The 25,221-nt window shown below is 35.1% G+C and overlaps 1 protein-coding gene and 1 long non-coding RNA gene across 2 annotated transcripts; one reads left to right on the top strand and one right to left on the bottom strand.

The window, feature by feature from the left end:
* The first annotated feature begins 9,660 nt into the window (after window positions 1–9,660).
* LOC113342777 lies at window positions 9,661–19,114 on the top strand. The gene is made up of 3 exons (XR_003356831.1): window positions 9,661–11,299; window positions 11,928–12,012; window positions 18,858–19,114. It is a non-coding gene; the product is annotated as an uncharacterized LOC113342777 (long non-coding RNA).
* A 1,667-nt stretch (window positions 19,115–20,781) lies between these two features.
* Window positions 20,782–24,924, bottom strand: LOC113342775 (probable rhamnogalacturonate lyase B). Its single transcript, XM_026587205.1, has 15 exons — window positions 24,871–24,924; window positions 24,664–24,788; window positions 24,240–24,290; window positions 24,036–24,155; window positions 23,820–23,939; window positions 23,503–23,638; window positions 23,199–23,369; window positions 22,872–23,033; window positions 22,215–22,321; window positions 22,038–22,128; window positions 21,804–21,945; window positions 21,550–21,709; window positions 21,359–21,475; window positions 21,129–21,252; window positions 20,782–21,038 (listed from the first exon to the last, which is right to left on the bottom strand). Exons 2-15 carry the CDS (start codon window positions 24,780–24,782, stop codon window positions 20,793–20,795), a joined length of 1,866 nt encoding a protein of 621 aa, XP_026442990.1. The 5' UTR covers window positions 24,783–24,788; window positions 24,871–24,924; the 3' UTR covers window positions 20,782–20,792.
* Window positions 24,925–25,221: the final 297 nt, after the last annotated feature.

Below are 25,221 nucleotides of genomic sequence, written 5' to 3'. Positions count from 1 at the left end.
AGAACTGCGACGCAAGGGTAAGAAGAAAGAAGTTTATGGTAAGTCTGCGGAAGAACAAGAAAAGGCCAACATTAAGCTGTGTCGTAAAATTGAGCTATGGTTTATACACGGCTGCGATCCGGACCTTGACTTCTAGTGGTGTAGAGCCTCCTAATGAAGGTACCTTGCAAGAGTTGTAAGCTAAGCATCCTTATGTGGCGCCCCCTTTGATACCTTCTACGCCTTTAACACAAGCACCATTCATTTCTTCTAAAAACTTGGTTCTCAACAAGCTGAAAATCTTCTCTAAAGGGACCTCGTGCGGAAGAGATGGCCTTCGATCCCAACATTTAGTTGATGCTTTGAGTGGTTCGGATGCTGCCGTATCGGACGAGCTCGTTACTTGTATCAGGGATCTTGTGAACATTTGGATTGCTGGGGGATGCCCTTCAGTTTTGGGTGAGTTCATAGCTTCTGCACCGCTCACTCCTCTGCTCAAGCCGGATGGGGGTATTCGTCCGATTGCTATTGGTACTATTTGGAGGCGTTTGGTTTCCAAAATCGCTGCTTCTCACGTTGGTAAGGAGTTGGAGGGATACCTTAGTGATTATCAGTTTGGAGTGGGGGTTCCCTGTGGAGGTGAGGCTATTCTTCACGATGTTAACATACTTCTGGAGGTGAATTCTACATCTACATCAACTTCTATGCTCCTGGTGGATTTCTCTAATTCTTTTAACCTGGTAAGTCGTTCTGCTAAGATTAACGAGGTTAGACAGCATTGCTCTTCGATCTCTAGATGGGTAGAGTTTTGTTATGCATCCCCTGACAGACTTTATTATATGGATAAGACGCTCTTGTCAGCGCAGGGTGTACAACAGGGTGATCCGCTTGGGCCTATGTTATTTTCCTTGACTTTACACCCTCTTATCCACAAAATTGCAGAACATTGTTCCTTGGATCTTCAGGATTGGTATTTAGATGATGGGACCATAGTTGGAGATATACTGATGGTTTCCAGAGCTTTGAATATTATTCAGAAGGATGGTGCTTCCTTTGGATTACATCTCAACATTTCTAAAACAGAGATTTTCTGGCCTTCGGTTGATAGCAGGGGCTTAGTTGAGGGGGTTTTTCCCTTCGAAATACGCCGGCCTTCCATCGTTGTTAAGTTATTGGGCGGGCCAGTTAGTTTGGATCCTCAGTTTTGTAGGGATATGGTGGTGAAACGAGCAAATAAGACTATTGCTTTGATGGAGGCTTTACAACAACTGAATGATCCTCAAGGGGAGTTGCTTTTGCTGAGGAATTGCTCTGGCGTCTGTAGGTTATACTTCACCATGCGAACCACTAAGCCTGAGGTTTTGGATGAGGCGCAGGTGGTCTTTGAAAATTTCCTCAAGCAGTTCCTTAGGTTGTTGGTTACTGGAGATGGGCCAGGTTTTGGTATTTTACAGCAGAGGTTGGCCAGGCTTCTCCTCAAAGATGGAGGTCTGGGTGTGTACACTATGGAGGACACGATGCAGTACTGCTACTTGGCTTCCTGCTTTCAGACTAGTTCACAGCAAGTTAACATTTTGAGGCTTGCAGATGTGTCCGTCCCTAGCCCCAGTTTTGAGCATGCCCTAGTCCTCTACAAAAAGGTATGTGATATTAATGATTCTTCTTTACGCATTGATGATGTTAACCCCACTCTATGAGCTCCTTGGAAATTAAATATTTTGATGCGGTGAAGAAGGATATACCTACTCGTTTTGTTATGACTGCACGTGATTCAGCTCTTTGGCAGAGTAATAGAGTCAAACACGCTCAAGATTATTTGTTGGCAATTCCTATTGATGGGATTAATCAAACAATTGGGGCCAGACAGTTTCGTGCAGTTGTGCTATAGGATGGGGATCCCCCTCTTTGAGGATGGAGACTTGTGTTCTAGCTGTGGTAAAGGTATGGATATTTTTGGGGATCACGCCTTACATTGCAATAAAGGTGTTGGTCTCAAATACAGACATGATCTTGTCCGTGATATCTACGCGGACATTTGTTATCGAGCAGGTGTTTCAGCTAGAAAGGAAGTGGATTTGGGGATCCTTGCAGATAATGGAGTAGCTTTACGTCCTGCTGATGTCCTTGTGTACGGTTGGGGCACTGGCCAAGATATGTATCTAGATGTCACAGGTGTCTCCCCCTTCACCGGTGACCGGGAGCGTAATTTTGTTCTTGGTCGGGCAATTGATAGCGTGGTTGCTAAAAAACGGGCCAAGTACCTTGAGAAATGTACTAGTCAGAGGCTGGGGTTTGGTGTTCTTGCCTTTTCTACCTTAGGCGGGTTAGGATGTGATACGGTGGAGTTCTTGAAAAGGCTGCGAAATTACATGTCTAGTCATGATGAGAATATTACTGTTGGAGTTTTTCTTTTTCATAGGATAGGTGTTGTTATTCAAAAAGAGATTGGAGCCCAGCTTGTTGCAAGGCTTTCATCCAATGGTTATAAATTTCTTTCTGTTGACGATGATTAATAAAGTATTCTTTTTAGAAAAAAAAAAGAAAAAAGAAATAAAAAATCAACTACAGAAACTCAATTCAATGGTCACATACCAAAAAAAAAAAAAACTTCGTGAGCAGGAGGGTGAGTGGAAGTCGGATTTTCACTAGTGTGAGAGGTAGCGAAAACTCTACCCTCTATGAATAAGGCCTGGAGATGAAAAAACTCTACCCTCTACCCTCTATGACGTGTCGAGATACAAAAACTTAATCGTTAACGTGGATGTGTGTAAGGAGCCTCTCTAACCTCTAAGCGGGGGTCAAATGTATAGGATATAGACAAGTCTAATGGGATTAGACGCTATCACTAACTATGAATTATACTCTTTCCGTTCCTAATAAGATGACCTATTTGGTTTTAAATTTTGTCCCATAAATAGATGACTATTTCACTAATCAAGGGATATTTCTAAAACTACCCATTTAATTGATTATTTTTTCTATAAAAAATATGTATAATTTAATAGTCATGTTTATATTCGTTGCGTAGGTGTTTTAAAATGCTTTTCAACGGTATAAAGTTTATAAAAAACCGTGGTATAGTTTAAGAGATAAATCGTTTCTAAATCTTACTAATTATTGTCCATAAGAGTATAATTGTAAAAAATAGTTAAATATATTCCACTTTCCTCCTTACCTTAAAATTTGTGCAAACTACAACTAGGTCATCTTATTAGGAACGGAGGGAGTATGTATGGAAAAGAGTGGTTGGCGGTGGCTGGGAAAGGGACTTAAAATAGGGATATTCCGGGTATGAGTCAAAAATTCCAAAAGCGGACATTTCTGACATTTAGCAACGGTTTTATGCTGATTTTACCCCCGTGATTTGTCCAACTAACTTACTATGGACCTTTTTGTAAGGATTTTATGGACTCTTCCGGACAGTTTATTTACTCAGTCTAGTTAACTTGCTAGCAATGTAGTATGCCTCGACCGAGTCAACCAAGTTACTCCCAAGTAATTCGGGTATTGGTCTTTGGCTGCTACGATCGCCGAAGACTTGGCCGAACATGGTATTCCATTTACTCGCTGATCTAGTCGTGATTCAGACCGAGTTAAGAGTCTTACCGAGTCACGAGTGACTCAGCAGGATAGGGTGAAAGTAGTAGTGTTTGTTTCCAAACATCTTTATATGGAGAAAAAACCCTAAAAAAAGAGCAGCATTGGAAGCTGCAAGGAAAGCAAAGGTTTTTTGTTCTCTTTAATCTACTTTTCTTCCATATTTCTTCTTCTTCTTGATCTAATCCTTTTATAGTTTTTTTTTTTTACATTTTTAGAATAATATGACCAAGAAAACTAAGGTATATTAAATTCTCTTTATTTTTAGCTTTTCTAGTTTATAATTTTTTTTTTCTTCAATTCTGCTACCTGCTATCAATTTTAAGCTAATTTATTAGTGTTCTTGGAATATGTGTGTTAGGTATACTAATTATTCTAACTGAATTATATGAATGATTTGATGTATTTGATGTATCATTTAACGGGTGAACGATGCTTCAACCTCATCTACCGGTGTTTCTGAAGGTTGTGATATAGCTTGGGAATGGGCTGAATATGCTAATCGTAAAACCAGACGCGTCAGTTGTAAGCCGTGAAGTAATAGATTTAAGGATCATGTTTTACAGATAAAAGGTCAGGTGAATATTTTTCCTAAGGATACACCAGATATGATGAACAAAATTAATGACAAGAAGAAAGAAAAGAATGAAAAACAAGATAACAAGAAGAGAATTGAAAGACTACATGAGGCTACAGAAACAATTATGAAACAAAGTGATGATGTCAGCTAAAGAACAATTGAAATTAGAAGCTTGGAATGCAATTAGAGGATGGAAAAATGAATCCAGGATATCATTCAATGCATTCCGGTAGCCAACGCTTAAATAAATGATTTACGGAATTGGAGAATATGGAAGAGCAATGCCGCCTCCGTCGTATCGTCAGTTAAGAACCAATATCTTTTATAATCAGTTGATTGAAAGAAAAAAGTTTTTTGAATCATTAACGGGACATAGGAAGAGATTTGAGTGTACCATAATGTATAATTGTTTGAGCATTTCTCGGTCGAACTCACAAGATTTGCTATCTCAAGCTTGTTGTCAAATTTGGTTGTGAAAACTATATCTTGATTTCTAGTGCACAATTAGTTAAGTGTCGGACTAGCATAGAAATGTAGTTAGCATACAGTGGATCACGATAGCCATCATTGCGGTTTTACCGTTTGATGGCGTAGATCAACCGAAGCTTTTGGAAAACTTCATCAAAAAAAGGTAAGTGAAGACCGAACCACCTATATCTCATGTTATATTCACTTTTTCTATAATTTGAGACGATGTCACATAACTAGTTAGACTATTATGCATAGACAAGAATTTTGCATCAAGATTTATCTTGATAATTAGTTCTCGAAATATAATGACTTCGCTTAATGCACATTTTTTCATACTTGATGAATTTCGGTTAAGGACAATTTATCGTTCGGTATCAAAATCATGATTCAAGTTCTATCAATTAAAAATATCTTGGAACAGTGATATGTGTCATTGATAAGATTCAGGAATGTTTCGAGTTAATTTAGAGAGAAATATATAACTACTATAGATTTGGGTACAAGACAGTTTTATCAGTCTTACAAACTGGGAAAACTGTTATAAGTTTGAACACGTTATACATGTATTAGTACACGTAGCAGAGTAGCTATATATCGACTTAAAGGATTTTGATATGCATATTCTTATGGACTTCATGTGTAAATCTGTTTAACTGATGAACCGGATCGGTATGCATACTTGTCTGTAAGCCGTTTTTGAACTGTGGTTACAAAACCAGAATGTTTCCAAACCGGTATACAAGCTAAACCAGTTATGTGTTCCCGAACTCAGTTTAGTACCCAAACCGGTACGCAAACTTTATAATTTCTCTGAACTCCGGAATCGTTGACATTCTTAAGGTTTCCAAACCGGTATGCAAACCTAAATAGTTCTATTAACTCCGGAACTTGGTTTTATTAGATGTTTACAAACTAGTACGCATAATGTGACTGAACCCACTCACGAACGACAATGGTATTTATTCTTTGTACGCTTACTATGTTGATCATATTTTCAAGTGTGTTTAAATTATTTCTTCGAGATAATTTGCATTTGATTAGTTCTGTAAGAAATACTAGACTTATTTGATCACATGATTGTGAGTCATAGTTAATGTCTTATGTGTTCATGAAAACGGGTATTCTGCTTTTAAGTTCAAACTGGCTAGTCTCGGTGAACCATGTTGAAAATATTTTTTTTACAGGGTTCGGTTATGGTTTTACCTAACCAGAGTGTATTTATTTCTTATGTAAATCAGATTCAAAGATTCATCTAACAGTGGATATTGTTTGCTTGTTTCCAAAGCTATCTTAGCTTAAACATGAAGAAACCTATGCTTTGAATATATAAAGGGGAACTTCAAGCAACTGAGATCTTTGAATCGCGACAATATATACTTTTTTTTGTGTCCTAGTTATATCTAGAGTCTTCTTCTTCTTAACCCTTTTAAGGTTTAGCGACTACAAAGTATTCATAGGGATTTTCGAAGCCGGATCCAGTTATCTTTCCTTGATAACTCATGTATCCTTATCTTGATCGATTGTTGATTTATCACTTGATCAAGATTGATAGAAATCAACAAAGTTCTCTTTGTCTCAAACTTTGTTGATTCCACGAATTTTATACTTGTGAGGTGAATAATGATCTAGGCTGCATTTTGGTTGCAGAAGTCCGGATTTTAGGTTAGCTAGACTTTGTTTATACCATCGATTTCCACACCTTTGATCAAACTATTTGATTGTAAAATAAAATCACTACATAGGATTAATTTTTGGGAGGAACATTGGTTCAAAGTCTTCAATTGAGTTGAAGCAACTGTTAGTTGGCGTGACGTCATATGAGGGAATCAATTGCATAGAGTCTTGCTGGGATTGAAGACACATAAGGAGCGCGATTGTACCTTAATCGGTGAGATATCTTTCAGGGATTAACTACATTACCGTCCGAAGTTAATTTGTAGTAGGCTAGTGTCTGTAGCTGCTTAATACAGTTTGGTGTTCAATCTGGACTAGGTCCAAGGGTTTTTCTGTATTTGCGGTTTCCTCGTTAACAAAACTTCTGGTGTGTGTGTTATTTCTTTTTCCGCATTATATTGTTTATATTTATAATTAAAATATCACAGGTTGTGTTGATCAATCACAGAAGAGACATCCGAACTTGTTTTATTGGATACGACTTGATTGATTCTTAGACATTAGTCTTTGGTACTGTCCAAGTTATCTCTCTGTAATTAGGTTCACGAATTCAGTTCTGTAAATATTTTAATCACAAGAGATATAGAGGTAATAAATCTAGATACTTTTCTTTGAATGAGTTTAGCTCTCATATTTGTGTTGAGTTTGTCCATACAGATTGACAAAAAAAATGTAGTGCTGTATTTTGGTAACCAGCGTTTTCACTTATGGTTGGAAGGATCTGAAAGAAAGAAAAGTTGTGAACTTCTTAGTTAACTGTCCCATAGGAACCGTTTTCTTGAAGTCTATTGACGCTTCAGGGATAACCAAGGATGGCGAATACATAAGAAACTCTGCAACCAAGTGATTGCCAATGTTGGAATAAAAAATATTATTCAAGTAAGTTAACAAATTTTTTTCAGAAATTCATGATTCATTTATAAGTTGATTACGGCCTTTATTATTGATTAGTAGCTAATGAGTTTTTTTCCTTTCATAATAGTTCGTATCCTATAATGGTTCAAATTTTAATCCTGCTGGTAAAGCTTGAATGAATGAACACCTTACGTAATTTTGGACTCCATGTGCTGCTCATTGTATCAATCTAGACAAAAAATCTCAGCGAACATATTCCACACATAGTTAGAGCTTTTGGCAGGTCCAAGCCACTTGTTTCTTACAGCAATATTGATAATGTATATGGATTTGACGAATAACAATGAATTGTATCGATCTACTGGCACTCAGTTTGCTACACAAAATTACACATTAAGAAATCTTTGGGACAACAGACATGACCTGCAATTTTTGTTTATTTAAGAAAAATAGATGAACTCTAGTTACTCGAGGAAATCAGATGGTCAACAAGTTATGGAAACAATTTCAAATAATGAATTTTTGAAAATGTTACTTTTTTCAGTCAAGTGTTGGGTCCACTAGTAAAGGTTATGAGATGGTTGATATTGAAAGGAAAACTTTTATGGGCTACATTTATGAAGCTTTGTCTAGATGTAAGCACAAAATGAAAAAGAATTTAAAAGGAGTTAAATGCAGAGATCAAACATGAAAGAATTTTTTTTGACTTCTTTATGAAAATATGGGAAAAGAAGATTTGTCATCCCCTGCATTGTGCTGGTTATTATCTAAAATCCTTGTTGAGAAGATGGGTAGTGATGAAACGTACCACTAGTTGGGAAGGAAGGACGTTACAAGGCTACAAAATTCAAGATCAAGATAACCAAATACATGCACAGTACGAGATTGTCAAAAATTCGAAAGAAGACAATGCAAGGTTCTCACTGAACATGATCTATGAATAACAAAACTATGAATGGAACAACCAAAAGTTGAATGCCTTACCAGGAGTCACTTATCAAATGTATAGTTGTCAAATGTTTAGTCTTGGTATAATGTTTTTATTAGTAGTAGCAGTATTATTTATCAAATGTATTTTACTTTGAATATTGTTTCAATAACTTACTTTAATGGCTAATTGTTATTTATTCAACTAATATTAATTATTTAAATGTTGATTTATTTATATTTGTTGTTTGTGTAATAAATCTCTTTGGAATAATCGGTGATAATATATGCTAGTCACTGAAGAAAATTTGGTGACGAATTTTGCATGTTGAAAAAAGTTACCATTGGTGTTGTGTCTCTAATAACTTTTGAGACGACTTATTTCGTCTGAAAAGTTTTTTTTGTAGACGATGATATTTGTTATTGAAATGATTATACAAAGACAATACCCAGTTGGTCACTATACGGATTTCTGGAGTCGACTAAATTTAGTTATGATTTTTTATTTTGATACGAAATTTAGTTCGCTGCTAAACTATTATTTTCTCCGAGATGAATAAATTCGTGGCTAAAACTATTTAACTGATGAACTTGTTTCTTCACTATAAGTATATTCGAGACGAACATATTTCGCTGCTAAAACTACTTTATGTGACAAATTTGTTTCTTTGCTATAAATATATCTTGAGACGAACAAATTTCGTGGAAAATGCTATTTTAAGTGACGAATTTGTTTCTTCGCTATAAGTATATCTTGAGACGACTAAAACTATTTTAAGTGATAAAATATTTTCCTCACCAAAAACTACCTAAAGTGACAAAAAATTTCATCACAAAATTAGTGAATGGTATCAATTTTATTTGGTCAGGAAAAGATAGTTTTGGTGGCGAAATAACTTATGTCGCTAATTACAAAATTCACTGACGGTTTCTTAAGGACGTTACAGAACACTTTCAACGACTCATTATAGGTGACGAAATTTTTTGTGCCACTGAATTCTTTTTGCAACGAAGAAATTGGTTTGCGTGACACAATGTTTTGCCACTGAAAGTGACTTGTCTTGTCGTATATGCTTTAGTACTTTTTTTTCTCAAAAATATTTTTGACTGAGAAAATAAATAATACGTAACCTGAATTTGCATTCCCACACTTGCATGTGTTCTTTTCCTTTGATGGAGGAGATATCTGTAACGATCCTAGAGCTCGTCAACGCTTATAGACCGGTCAAGGATTGACCTAGCGATGATCAAGAGACGATTAAGCCGATATTGACCAGGTTAGTTAATATAGATTTAATTAATAGAAATTAATCTAACAACGATTTAGATATAAAACTAGTATCGTTAGCTAAATCTCGGAAAGTTACGTGGAATGGACTACTCGAACGTGTCATTCGGATATCGGACGAAGAACATGTCATCAAATTTGTATGAATGGCAAATTAGTAATTTCATTGATGGACCATGGTAGCCTTTATACAGAACGTGGGTGCCTCAGTAAAATCTAGTCGGCCTTATCTTCACCCAACGAGAAGATAAATTCTTATTCTTCTTTATTCTTTTCTTTTTATCTTCCTCGTTCTTCTTCTTTCTTCTTCTCCGTTATTCTTCTATGTTTTTCCTCTGTAAGTGTGGAGTAATGAATTTGAGAGTGAGGTTGTGAATCAGTTCGAGAGAACCAATTGATGGAGTGGTAGAGATGGTGGATGAGTCGAGGCTGTTGTTGATGAAGAAGAAGAGATGAATCAGAGAACCAAGTCAGGGTTTTCAGTGAATAAGAATTAGAGTTTCGAATTGGTGATGATTAAGGTGAAATTAAAGGTGGGTTTGAAGGTTATAACCTGAATATGAAGTCGGTTATGTCAATTTAGAGGATTTGACTATAAAGAAGATCTCAATTCGAGAAAGTTGTAGAGTTAGGGTTCTGTGAAAAAGAAGAATAGAGGATCAGGGTTTTAGGTTCGATTTTAGGCTTGCATGGGATTGATAGATGAATTGAGGACTGGGTTTAGATGATTAAGGAACGGGATGAAGTTAAACTGAATATGGATTTGTTATGTGAAGTATCTAAGAATTAGGGTTTTCTCAGAAGATTGTGTAGAAATTCGATTAGTGATAAATGAGACGAAATTGAGATGGTTTTATGTTTAATTGAACGATATGAAGTTGTTTTAGAGAAGAATAAAGGATTTAGGGTTTCACTAGAATTTCGATTAGATATGAATAACAAGAGTTAAGGAGTGGATTTGTCGATTGATGAACATGGTGAAGTTAACTGGATGTTTATGAAGCTGATGAAGAATTAGGGTGTGGTTCTGCTATTAAGAAGGTAATTGTTCTTATTAGTAAATATGTTCAAGTTCATTATTAACTTTATAAGTTTCTTGATGAATTAAGAATTAAAATGGATCTGTTGAGTAAGTGCTTGAGCTGTATTTTGGTTTGATTTTGTGTATATCACAGGGAGAAGAGTTATATTAATGTTAAGTTGATTACAGATGGTAGTTTTGAGATGAATAGTGTTTGTAATAGATGAACTGAATTGCTATGGTTCAATTAGATTGAGATGAAGATATGTAAGTTGCAGATTAGTGAGGTTCGCATCCAGAGATGGTGGTTGTCTGTGTATGTATGCTTGCAGGGGTGGAATGATTGTTGCGGGACATGAATGTACCTTGGTTGTGTCTGAAGATGTAGGTGGTGCTGAAGTGGTTGTAGAGAATTGTAAATGTTGACCACCGGATATGTGTATGTGTTGGTATGAAATAGCATAGATTTATTCTTGAGAGAGTTGGGAAAATGGAGGTGGTGGAACTGAACTTGGTGGTAATGGTGTTTAACTGAAGTTCTATTGTGTTGAGCGAAGAAGTTATCAATGATGAAATTGTTGTGATGAGTAGTTGTAGGAGATGTATTGCAGATGTGTGCAACAGTAGAGGGGTTGTTTGTAATGAAGATGATGTTGCTGTTGGTGATTTATGTTGAGTGTTGATGTATTGAACTGAGATGCAAGTCTGAAGCTAGGATTGTTATAGAACTGAAGGTGGTAGTGAAGTTGAATGCCATAAATTGTTTTGTAGTTGGACTGAACCTGCAGTTTTAGTGGTGGTGTTGTGTGTTTGAGAGTTGCAGGCTGGAAAGGTGTAACTGAGAATGAGTTTGGTAAGATGAAGGAAGGTTAGATTGTTGAAAAGCTTGCAACTACTGAAATTACAGGTAAAGCTTAAATTGCAATTGTATTGAAATTATAGAATTGTATAAAATGAAAGTTTGTATATTCATCAAATGAATAGAATCAGGTTGCAAGTGAATCTGTAGTTAAAATATGGTATTTGCCTGATAGTCATCCCAGTTAAATGTATAACTGATTTAACCTTAGCTGACACATTTGTATGACTGAGTTGACTCAGTCTTAAACAGTTTAGACTCATTGATTTGTCTCAGTGAACCTTGACCGAGTTAACCTTTGACTGGACTTTGACCTTTGACCGGCATTTACCGTTAGTTGACTCAGCTGAGCGTTAGTTGACCAGTTAGATTAGGCCTTTGGTTAGTGGGCCTGTTTAGTAAACTTTGGTTCAGAACCAGTTTTCCAATTGAACATGAGTTGGACCCTTATGGTCCGAATTAGCATTTGGGTTCTTCTACAAAGTTGTAGATATTCATTAAACTTATTTAATGGACTATAGAATCAACCCAATCGAAGTAATAACTCTTAGATATGCTAAAGATAGATAATAAAAGATATAGAACCATGTATGGGCCTAGAACCATTAGATGGAACTATATGATTCTTGTGTGAGCCATTTTGGCTAGTTTCTTAGACTTCTTGTGTTGTTAACAGTTAGTCTATATTAACAACGATCGATTCAAAGGATAAATCAGTGGATCGTGGATCTCGAGGTAGGCGTGGCTTGTCATCAAAAGAGGTGGGAATTTATATTTAACTCTTTTGTGATTATTGTTGTTTTTTTTACCAAAGTTTATGTTTAACAAATTCATGCATTGTCTGGTTGTGCTTTCCATGCATTGTTTAATTTTGAATTACGAAAGCTCTGTTATTTCTTTTAATCTTTCCATTGATTGGAAAGGAATCGTAATGCTTTGTTTGTCTTTATGAATTGTGTGGTAAATAAGAATTTCCATTTGATTATTTGGAAATGAGAATTTCCTTCTGTGGTATATAGGGTACTGCTCCTTCATTTACTGGTGCGGGACGAGTCACCAGATTATTATCTAGGTGCGGGACGAGTCACCTTATTATTCATTGTTTAGAAGGAGTTAGTTCCATATACATGATTGTTTACCTTTGTGAATTGGTTGTGTTTACTGTTTAGGGAAAACATGAATTGTTTTCAAATCATTTCCAATGATTTCATGAAAGTTAAATGTTATTCCTACGTGGCACCCCTTTTAGGGATGATGTGCTCACCCATTCCCACTTTCAGTTTTAGAGATAGATCAGAGTTGCGCAGCGGAAGCTTCGAGGAGTCGAGTTCGTTAGTTGATTAAATTATATGATTACTATGTTGTATATTTTATTTGGAAACCGAATGATTATTGTTATATTATCATTTGAGAGAAGTTCTTGTATATATATATATTTCTGAGCGGGGATAGTTTTGGGTTAAGTTTTGTAGCAGATTTCTTAATTGAATGTTTAAGTAAATGATTTAGATTCTTAGTGCCTCTTATTTAGTTAATATTTTGGATTAGTCAGTTGCTAGCTTTGGGGGCGCTACAACGTTGGTATCAGAGCTCACTATTAGATCTTATATGGGAAAGATAGAAATAGCCAGTGTCAGTTAGAAAACTAGATTAGTTTAGAACTGGGTTGGGTTTGTGGGATAAATCTTAATTAATCACTAAAAGCTATCAATAATTAAAAAAAATTGATTGATTGATTGATTGTTTGTTTGTTTGTTCATGTAATGGATTCAAATTGTAGGGTACACCTATAACTTTAGCTAATAAGGATTTGAGAATAAGTATTCTAAAAAGTATGAATGCGTAGACAATACAATACTAAAGATAAATAATTGTGAGATTAGAATTATTGATAAATCTTGAAAGTCACGTAGAAACTTATTGAATACCTCGACTTATACACAGAGTCAACAATTTATAATCACATAAATGTTAATAATTTTTTGGAATTTAATAATATTTGTAAGAGTAGTTAGAGTAATACTTCGACCATCAATGTTAATAATAATAAAAATGTTATAATAGTAATTATAAAATATGTTAGACGACAATCAAACGATAGAATGATAGTAATAATAATTATAAATGAAAATTATAGTATAATAATTTTAGTAAAGTAATGTTAGTATTCATCAATTAGTATCATACTGAACTTAACATAATTAAAACTTCAATAAAGATATATAATGATAAAAATAATAATTATGAGTAAATGGTTATGGGAATTTGATAGCGCTTATTTACGATTAAGTTTAGTAAATTAAACCATTTACAGATTAGAGATATATATTTCGCGTCTAAACTAGATAGTTGATATAATACGTGTTAGGCATTAGACTTAAGGAAGCGAGGATATAATATATAAAATAAAAAGACACTTGTTAGAAATCTTGTACCTTTAAAATGAACAAATATACGTGAAGTAGTAATAATAATATTTGGATGCTCAGTGTAATATAAGAATTAAAAGAAAATAAATTTATATATTGATAGGATCCTTCTTCATGAAATTATTTACTCATCTTTTGAAATGGAAAAATTAGTATGGCAAACTTAAGCTGTTAGAATTTAAATTAGTATTATGTTGAGCATAACTTAAATTAAAATCTCATTAACAAATAAATAGCGATAAAATAATGATTAGGGTTAAATAGCTCTGGAAAATTATTAGTGCTTATCTGCGGTTAAGTTTTGCAAAGTTAACTATAACAAATTAGAATTGTATGTTTTGTGTTTAAACCAAATAGTTAATATAAGACATATTAGGTAAGATTAAAAACGTGAGGTCATATAATGCATAAAAAAAAGACTAAACATGTTAACGATCTTATACTCAGATTATCTTTAGTCCAGTAAATGATTCACTAAAACACTAAATTATACACATAAAGTGATGTTTATAGTACTTGAATATTTAAAACAATATTAGACTTAAAGGACAATAAATTTACCTATGAATAAGATACTTATTATTAATACAAAAATCTAAGACATGTTAAAATTTATGCATACTCAGATATAAATCATATTAAATTACCAACGTCAATACTTAACAAAATATAGAATACGGATTCAATATGAATAAATGAAATCTATTATAGCAATCTTTACGTGAATGTAGAATTATATTGAGAAAATTAACTTAAGAATAATGAAAATGGTAATGTAGGTAAGATAATAATTTTGATAAGGTAAGAAAATAATAATACTATATAATACTAATAACTATAAAGTTTACAGTTATTGTAAATATCATCTGGATAATAATGATAGGATAGTATTATCAAAATGTAATTTTTTATTAATAGTACACCTTAAGGTTTACTTAGCAATAATACAAATTTAAGGAAATAAAGTTAGATCAAATCAAAGCTACTAGTAATAATAAAATTAAACTCGACATTATGATTAATTACGATTAACTTTTATCGGCCTAATAAATAAAATAAATAAATAAATAGATGTTATAATGATAATAAAATATTAGTTCTAAACAACTATGAAAATTGTTAGCGGTTGTTTACTTATATAAACAAATAGATATATTGAAAATAATAATAATAACACTTGGGTAATTGTTATAGCATTAAGTTACTCGTAAATAGTACATGAGTTTAAAATTATTTATTTATAATAATATGGTTTCATTTGAAATTAAAATTCGATTCCATTAAAATAAATAAATAATAATAATAACGATAAATAAATAAATAAAATTAAATACATTATGATGATTAAATAGTTTAAAATGATGTGTATTGTTTATGAAGTAAAATATTAAATTACACCCGTTAAAAAAATTAATTAATCTTAATAAATTAATATTTAGTTAATCCAGCACTGGGGATTGGTGAGGTTGGTTTTCCTATGTGTTCCCTGTGATACTTGTCGCGTAGGTAGGCATTGTCAGGCGTCGCGAACCTAGACAGGGCAACTACATTCTTGTATCACTAGGCATAGAAGGGAGACTTGCTTCTATTAGTGAACTGATAGATCCCAAATTTTACTTAGAGATTTTATGATAGAGTACCTTCTCTCATAATTAGAACCATTATCTTATTGAAATAGAAATTAGTGTAAGAAACTTAGGCTTCCCTATTTGTTAGAACTTAAATCAGCGTAGTTGAACCTAGAGCCACAAATTTTAGATGTTAGTTGTAGAAAGCCATATAGGTTTGTGCCTTGTTTCTTGTTGTTTGCGCTTAGACAAGAGATGGGATTATTCCATAAGGTGGGGAGTTTTTGCAGACCAGAAGGATAGTTTGATTTTCGAGGACGAAAATGTATAAGGTGGGGAAAATGTAACGATCCTCAAGCTCGTCAACGCTTTTAGACCGGTCAAGGATTGACCTAACGATGATCAAGCCGATATTGACCCGATTAGTTAATATAGATTTAATTAATAGAAATTAATCTAACAACGATGCGGAATGGACTACTCGAACGTGTCATTCGGATATCGGACGAAGAAGATGTCATCAAATTTGTATGAATGACAAATTAGTAATTTCATTGATGGACCATGGTAGCCCTTATATAGAACGTGGGTGCCTCAGTAAAATCTGGTCGGCCTTATCTTCACCCAACGAGAAGATAAATTCTTATTCTTCTTTATTCTCTTTTTTTTATCTTCCTCTTTCTTATTCTTTCTTCTTCTCCGTTCTTCTTCTATGTTTTTCCTCTGTAAGTGTCGAGTGATGAATTTGAGAGTGAGGTTGTGAATCAGTTCGAGAGAACCAATTGATGGAGTGGTAGATATGGTGGATGAGTCGAGGCTGTTATTGATGAAGAAGAAGAGATGAATCAGAGAACCAAGTCAGGGTTTTCAGTGAATAAGAATTGGAATTTCGAATTGGTGATGATTAAGGTGAAATTAAAGGTTGGTTTGAAGGTAATAACCTGAAGATGAAGTCGGTTATGTCAATTTAGAGGATTTGACTATAAAGAAGATCTCAATTCGAGAAAGTTGTAGAGTTAGGGTCCTGTGAAGAAGAAGAATAGAGGATTAAGGTTTTAGGTTCTATTTTAGGCTTGCATGGGATTGATAGATGAATTGAGGACTGGGTTTATATGATTAAGGAAGGGGATGAAGTTAAACTGAACATGGAGTTGTTCTGTGAAGTATCTAAGAATTAGGGTTTTCTCAGAAGGTTGTTTAGAAATTCGATTAGTGATAAATGAGACGAAATTGAGATGGGTTGTTTAATTGAACGATATGAAGTTGCTTTAGAGAAGAATCAAGGAGTTAGGGTTTCACTAGAATTTCGATTAGAGATGAATAACAAGAGTTAAGGAGTGGATTTGCCGATTGATGAACATGATGAAGTTAACTGGATGTTTATGAAGCTGATGAAGAATTAGGGTGTGGTTCTGCTATTAAGAAGGTAACTGTTCTTATTTGTAAATTTGTTCAAGTTCATCATTAAGTTTATAAGTTTCTTGATGAATTAAGAATTAAAATGGATTTGTTGAGTAAGTGCTTGAGCTGTATTTTGGTTTGATTTTGTGTATATCACAGGGAGAAGAGCTGTATGAATGTTAAGTTGATTACAGATGGTAGTTTTGAGATGAATAGTGTTTGTAATAGATGAACTGAATTGTTATGGTTGAATTAGACTGAGATGAAGATATGTAAGTTGCAGATTAGTGAGGTTGGCATCCAGAGATGGTGGTTGTCTGTGTATGTATGCTTGCAGGGGTGAAATGATTGTTGCAGAACATGAATGTACCTTGGTTGTGTCTGAAGATGTAGGTGGTGCAGAAGTGGTTGTAGAGAATTGTAAATGTTGATCACCAAATATGTGTATGTGTTGGGATGAAATAGCATAGATTTATTCTTGAGATAGTTGGGAAAATGGAGGTGGTATTTGGTGGATATAATGGGATCCGAGAAATCTCAGTTGCAGCATGGTGGAACTGAACTTGGTGGTAATGGTGTTTAACTGAAGTTCTACTGTTTTGAGTGAAGAAGTTATAAATGATGAAATTGTAGTGACGAGTAGTTGCAGGAGATGGATTGCAGATATGTGCAACTGTAGAGGGGTTGTTTGTAATGAAGATGATGTTGCTGTTGGTGATTTATGTTGAGTGTTGAAGTATTGAACTGAGATGCAAGTCTGAAGCTAGGATTGTTACAGAATTGAAGGTGGTAGTGAAGTTGAATGCCATAAATTGGTTTGTAGTTGGACTGAACCTGCAGTTTTAGTGGTGGTGTTGTGTGTTTGAGAGTTGCAGGCTGGAAAGGTGTAACTGAGAATGAGTTTGGTAAGATGAAGGAAGGTTAGATTGTTGAAAAGCTTGCAACTACTGCAATTGCAGGTAAAGCTTAAATTGCAATTGTATTGAAATTATAGAATTGTATAGAATGAAAGTTTGTATATTCATCAAATGAATAGAATCAGGTTGCAAGTGAATCTGTAGTTAAAATAGGGTATTTGCCTGATAGTCATCCCAGTTAAATGTATAACTGATTTAACCTTAGCTGACACATTTGTATGACTGAGTTGACTCAGTCTTAAACAGTTTAGACTCATTGATTTGACTCAGTGAACCTTGACCGGGTTAACCTTTGACTGGACTTTGACCTTTGACCGACGTTTACCGTTCGTTGACTCAGCTGACCGTTAGTTGACCAGTTGGATTAGGCCTCTGGTTAGTGGGCCTGTTTAGTAAACTTGGGTTCAGAACTAGTTTTCCAATTGAACATGAATTGGACGCTTATGGTCCGAATTAGCATTTGGGTTCTTCTACAAAGTTGTAGATGTTCCTAAGACTTATTTAGTGGACTATAGAATCAATCCAATCGAAGTAATAACTCTTAGATATGCTTAAGATAGATAATAAAAGATATAGAACCATGTATGGGCTTAGAACCATTAAATAGAACTATATGATTCTTCTGTGAGCCATTTTGGCTAGTTTCTTAGACTTCTTGTGTGGTTAACAATTAGTCTATATTAACAACGATCGGTTCAAAGGATGAACCAGTGGATCGTGGATCTCGAGGTAGACGTTGCTTGTCATCAAAAGAGGTGGGAATTTATATTTAACTCTTTTGTGATTATTGTTGTTTTCTTTTACCAAAGTTTATGTTTAACAAATTCATGCATTGTCTGGTTGTGCTTTCCATGCATTGTTTAATTTTGAATTACGAAAGTTCTGTTATTTATTTTAATTTTTCCAAGCCTTGTTTGTCTTTATGAATTGTGTGGGAAATAAGAATTTCCATTTGATTGTTTGTAAATGAGATTTTCCTTCTGTGGTATATAGTGTATTGCTCCTTCATTTACTGGTGCGGGACGAGTCACATATTATTATCTAGGTGCGGGACGAGTCACCATATTATTATCTAGGTGCGGGACGAGTCACCATATTATTCATTGTTTAGAAGGAGTTAGTTCCGTATACATGATTGTTTACCTCTGTGAATTATGAATTGGTTGTGTTTAGTGTTTAGGGAAAACATGAATTGTTTTAAAATCATTTCCAATGATTGCATGAAAGTTAAATGTTATTCCTACGGGGCACCCCTTTTAGGGATGATGTGCTCACCCATTTCCACTTTCAGTTTCAGAAACAAATCAGGATTGCGCAGCGGAAGCTTCGAGGAGTCGAGTTCGTTAGTTGATTAACTTCGACTACAATTACTATGTTGTATATTTTATTTGGAAACCGAATGAGTATTGTTGTATTATCATTTGAGAGAAGTTCTTGTATATATATATATATATTTCTGAGCGGGGCTAGTTTTGGGTTAAGTTTTGTAGCAGATTTCTTAATTGAATGTTTAAGTAAATGATTTAGATTCTTAGTGCCTCTTTATTTAGTTAATTTCTTGGATTAGTCAGCTACTAGGTTTGGGGGCGCTTCAATATCTTTGCTCTGTTTCGTGTTGTGGAATTCATCGCAATCTCTTATTCAGAGTATGATTCCTGCAATATCTCAGCCTTGCAAAACTATTTTTTAAATTTTGTATTATTCTTTATTTGTCATGCCTCAGTATGATATTCTCATATATATATTTCATGATATTTTTAAAAATACTTATCGCATATTCATTTCATACTTATTTTCTCTATCGGGTTGAAAAGTAGGACCGGCCTATATCTGTTTATAATCCAATCATTTTTTATTGGGTTTCTTAGATTCTGGATTTTAAGGGGTTTGTTCTTTTTTGTCGGTTTGGGCCTGCAGGTTTGGTTTTCTTTTTTGTCGGTTAAAAATCATTCCATGGGAAGCTCTAATCGGCTCCCTTGCCTGGAAAAGCCCATCTATTTATTTTCATATACCTTTATAGATATCTGCTCGGTCCATGGAAAAGGATGTGAAAAACCGAAATTCTGCTCGACCTTCCTATAATTTCTCACCACCAGAACAATACCAACTACTTGAGCTGAGATAATATGTTTGGGGCAATAACTTTGTCGGTCTAGCAACCGTTAAGTCACATAAAATAAATCTTATGTGCATTTTTTCTGGTAGTTACGGACTTGGAAAATGAATATTGTGACAAAGATACAAGGCCGCCTATATGTCCGAGCCTCTTTACAGGCATAACTTTTTACCTGTACAAAAAACCAAATAATAAAATAGGCTAGCCCGACCTAATTACATACTATCTTAGCAACCATAATTTTTTAGCGCTTCAAAAACAAATGACAAAACAGGCTACCTCGGTTTGTTCCGGCCAGCTGGCACAACATAGTGCAGGCCTGACTCAGTCCAGGCAGAGCTCAGTTAAGGGTATCTATCCATGACAGATTGGCATGCTTTGTCGACAGGCCTACCTAGGCCTGGACAGGCTGGGCCTGCCTGTTTTACACCTCTACTCACACTCGGTGGAAAACTAACCAGTTTTATAAGAAACCTGTTTTGAGGCATACTCAAATATTTTGAGACATACATTTGCCTAAATTCGGCTGAAAAGTTATCAGGCGAACCTTGAGTTATCAGCCGAACTTAAGCAAAAATATAGGTTCGGCTCAAAATTTGAGTATGTCTCGAAACAGCCTTCTTTTGTAATAGTGTTGGACTTTTATACATGATGTTATAAAGTATAAACATTCCAGAGCGGAATGCCCAAGTCCAATTTGTTTTGGAAAGAATAGCGTCGTTCTTAGGCCCAAAAACTCTTTCGCCTCTTATCTCTTTTTTTATGTCAAAGAAGATATTGATTTCTGACTCGCCCATAACGAGTGCTAAAACATTTCACTATTACAACAAGAGTGGTGGTGAAACAATGGATCAAAACCTAATGCCTCCAGGTTTTAAACTCTCCTAGGGCATCATTGCAGTTGGACCAACATTATTTTACATTACAGGTTAAAACTGCAGAAAGATCCTATAACGGGCTCCCATATGGTATTTGGTATAACTTCTATAAAACGTTGGTTGGAGGCCGTTGCACTCAAATGTGATCATGCATGAAACCTCCACACACCATATCACATGTAAGAACTGCAGAAAGATCCTATAATCAATCGGCCCTGTAATGGTATGCCCTCTATGCAACATTGGATGGAGGCCTTTCCAAGCGGATGTAATCGTACATGAAACCATCAAACGCCATATAAATCCTTGTTTGTGTTAGGAATATTGTGTTTTCACCTTGGCGAAGTAGGTTCCCTGGTACATCAACTGTATATAACCAGTACAATCCATGAATTCCGTGTCTTGCTATTGCATTGTCTCTTCCTATTCTTCCAGTTGTGAAGAGAGGCCTTGCTGCTTTTTCGTCATTGACACGAACCTATTATACATTGATATATAATTTAGTAACCCCAAGAAAACATTAAATCAGGCATAAAATTATAAAACAAATTCCTTGAATATGGTGTACCTGTAATTCAGCGTAAGTAGCAGAAGCAATTGCTATTCGCAGTTTATAAGTTCCTGTTGGTAATACTTTGTCGGTTTTGAACACAATGCTCCATGTTGTTGGAACAAGTATGTTACCATGTTTCCTACACCGTGTAGAAAATAAAATGATTAATGACGTCGATATTCTGAGAAATGATCAAGACGACTAGACGAGCATTTGTAAAATGTTGTCGTAGAAAATATTCCAACCTTGGCACATGTGCATAGAACCAATCTCTCTGGTGCTGGCTAACGCCAATGGTGAAAACGAGATCTCTAATTGGATACAATTCTGAGTACCGCTCCCATATTCCGTATTGTCGGAACCTGTAGAAAGGAAGATACAGTGTTAATCATAAAATGTTGGTCACAACATCTTATGGGAGGAAGTAGATACTTACCAGTCTTCACGAAGATCAACATAGAGTTTGTTAACGTAGTTTTTGTTAGGTTCAGGTACACGGAATTCAGCTGCAGATCTATCGGCAAAACCTATCTCCCACAATGTAGGACCATCTCTTGGAGGTTCATATACAAGCTTACCCAAATTCTGATTACATCCTGTAACATGTCACATTTCACCCTACTATTTATATGTCTAAGAACCGGAGAATATGACCGAATATGCTTAAAAAGAAGTCGGAGAAACTTAAACCTGGAGATATCCGAATACTAATATTGTGCTTGAAGTCTCCAATAAAACCAGGAACCCATGCAAAAAGATTATATTCTCCTGCACGAACATTAGGGATCGCAAATGATCCGTCCCTGTTGGCTTTAGTCCAAAACTGATAGCCCTGGAATAAATCACAAGGACGAATTATACTACATTTCATCAATTAACAAGGTGTCAACTAAAAGGTTAATAAGACCCGAAAGTATAAATAACCTTGCAATCTCTTTGCCAAGTTCCAGCATCTCCTGGGGGAGCCAAACCAACATAAGAACCATTCCCGGCGATGTCAAGCCTATCAATATACCTGATGGGAAAATTCTTGAAAAGTTGATTAATGAAGTTTGGATTGGCTCTTGAACAGATTAAAAGAAGTGATGAAACGAAACACACCTATCTCGGACTAACAAGGTTCCTGTAACAGTACCCCGTTCATCTGAGGAAGGAAAGTCAGCCGAAGCAGGGAAACTATAAGGCCAACTTTTGACTTCCTTCGCCAACTAAAAGAAAAAATTAGAGTTGAAAGTTTAAACATTAGATTCAGATCAAATAAGAAAAAATTCTTTGATAAAACATGAAGAGATGATTTTATGTTTCTACATCTACTTTTGCCAAGGAAATCCCTACAATCCTCAGTCTCAGAGTCCATGTATTTAATAGGTCAGATCCTTTAACTCAACAGCTTTAAATATCACAAAATTTGTTAAAAAGACCAAAATCAATAATTTCTGGGTGAAAAAGACATTTAGATGGATAAAAATATAAAAATTGCCTGGATGTAACCAGTTCTATCCTGACATTTTCAAATATTTTTCTTATTTTTAATTTATATCAGTATGCATCCAGTTTCATCCTTGCTATTTTTTAAGTTTAAGCCAAGATGAATCCAGTTTCATCCTTGCAATTTTTTATGTGTCCATTTCACCCATACTAATTTTTACTCGTCCATTTGAACCATGTTTTAAATTTTTTTTGGACAAATGACCCATTTTCCGTTTAAACACTGTAGGAATGTATAATATATAGTGTGGAGAAAGGCAAGGGTGACACCTGAGCTTTTGCATCCACCCAGAGTGATGTATAGAGATCCTTTTCTGTTTTGGGAACTGAGTTAACATAAACGAAAACAGGGCCAAAAACTTTTTTCCATGGTTCTCCATTTTGGAATTTCGGGGATAGCTCCTGTCCAGTGTAATGGCTACTAAAGAAAATCTGAATAAGAACATACCACGAAGCCAGGTTAGAACATTTTGGACCCATGTAATTGCTACATTGTTCAAATGAACCTTACTCTCGAAATCCTCCCAAATACCAGGAATTTTGGAGTGGTTAGACTGAGATGTATGATTGAGATAGAGGAAGAGGTGAGATGCTTACAGAGAGACTTGTAGGGCCTGTATGGGATGTGAGCTCCTGTTTGTGAGGACCACCAACAAGGAACTCATTGCTGGCTGTTATAATCCAAAATCCTATGCGTGGATTGGCACTAATCCATCCATGTATCCCCGTGTCTTTATTCTCCACTGAATACTGGTACTTATCATCTACCTGCACCACAAAAATCAAACATGGATTCCTAATCAACGTAATGCATGTTCTCTGGTTTCAAGTTAAGATTCAACAAATTCTGTAATAAATAGAAAAAAATGTATATGCCTGCGTGGTGTGTCTAGTTTCTTACCTCTCCTTTAAGAGATCGATTGACTGGATTTGTCAACAGAACTGCTTCTGGATAGGCTAGAGGTTTCCCTTGAAGACGATCTTGTAACGTGGGCATCTCTCTTTGCCTTGTATCGGTTATGGTCATGTGGTGAAACCTAGCAATTTTAGAGTGCAGTGAGTGAATGCGTTGACACGACAAAGAACTCAAATATCAAGTTTACCCAAGTATAAGAACAATATCTCAGTGAGCAATTTGATTGCTCAAACCAAGAATAACAATCCATGGAAGCCCTATATCGAATGTAAGAAATAAATGGAATAGAGAGATTCATTTACATGTCTTGGCTGAGCTTGAAAGCAATCCTGGCTTCGCCAATGCCAAACTCGGGCCACCCTTTCAAATGATCAAAAATAACATACGTATAGAAACCGGAGGAATGCTTCAGCATAATGTACCTATATACCTTAGCCGAAAATTCCGTACAAGTTACAAATTATGGCACAATCAACAGATGTTGCATACAGATGAACAAAGAATACTAACAAACTGACCTTTTGTCCAAATTAATAGGCATGCGTTTTCCTTTAAGAGAAATATCCCAGGTCCATGAAAAAGAAACTTCGATTTGGTTCTCGTTTTGTACTATGACATTAAATGTTGTTGCCTTCAACCTACAAACACATTATAATACTTCAAGGGAGAACCACATGTACCTCAATCTATTCAAAAAACTGAGCTTAAGAAAGAGTGATTACTTGTCAAAAATTCCTTCATGTCCTGGTTCTCCCCACATAACATCATAGTACCTGATTGGCATTGTATTAAAACGCAAAAAGAAAATTAATAAACATAAAATATGAGTCTCAGAGTCTGGAACCAACTTAGTTACTGTCGCATTTGAAGGATACAAAAGAAAGGTTCAGTAGGAGACAATTAGGAGAATTTGTGTTAAAATCATATACAACTCAACAAAGCTTGTTAAACGGTGTAACGTGGACGGTGACATGCCCACAGTTCATGAGCCTGTTGATACCGTTTTCTTGTAGAGTTTTGTTTGTGAAATGGATATCATGGTTGACTTCAAATATGCAAGAATCAATTACCTGGCCAAAGGAAACCCATTTCATTTCTTCTATGTGGTTAGAATTAGAATTAAAAATATAGAATGTCTAATCTTACCCTCTGCTGTCTTCATGATAGCGGAACTCAAGTAAGTTACGGTCCAAATCCTTGTATTCTATTGCTGTTATTAGACCTTCGGGGTTGGTTAAGATAACTCGAACCAGACCGTTTTCCATCACCACCTGCACGCGAAAGAACTCAGTAATTTGACCTTTTCAGAGAGAATTGTTAATTTGAGATATAAATATTATGTATGGTATATACATTTCGTTCTTGAACAAGTAACCGAAGTCCAAAGTTCGTTCCATCAACACTAGCATTTCCTTGAAACAGAGGGTTCTTTGGCGGTAACAAACTTTTGACAGAAGTAGTAAACAAAAGGATGGAGAGAATCGTTATAGACCATAACGTGGAAGCCATGTTTTTCTTCTTCCTCCAGAAAACCAAGTGATGCAAATGCGTATTATAGTCCATTTTATTCCCACCACCACTTTTCTGGCCCCGTAACTTTCTCAAAACATTAAATAGTATTTACACACCCATGCATCTTGCTGTTTATGAAAAACTTATTAGTTTACCAAAAAAAAAAAAACTCAAATAAATATACCTTCTTTG

The sequence above is a fragment of the Papaver somniferum genome, unplaced genomic scaffold (assembly GCF_003573695.1).
Source record: "Papaver somniferum cultivar HN1 unplaced genomic scaffold, ASM357369v1 unplaced-scaffold_47, whole genome shotgun sequence".
Lineage (NCBI taxonomy): Eukaryota > Viridiplantae > Streptophyta > Magnoliopsida > Ranunculales > Papaveraceae > Papaver > Papaver somniferum.
This window is presented reverse-complemented; position numbering and strand designations above follow the sequence as displayed.

Bases quoted from the DNA above. Each gene is read 5' to 3' on its own strand.
- LOC113342775 (XM_026587205.1), bottom strand. From the start codon at position 24,782: ATGGAAAACGGTCTGGTTCGAGTTATCTTAACCAACCCCGAAGGTCTA. The intron at 22,129-22,214 runs GTGTGTTTCGTT...TTTTCCCATCAG, and splicing joins ACCTTGTTAGTCCGAGATAG to GTATATTGATAGGCTTGACA. The intron at 21,476-21,549 runs GTAAGTATCTAC...TCCTTTCTACAG, and splicing joins GTTGATCTTCGTGAAGACTG to GTTCCGACAATACGGAATAT.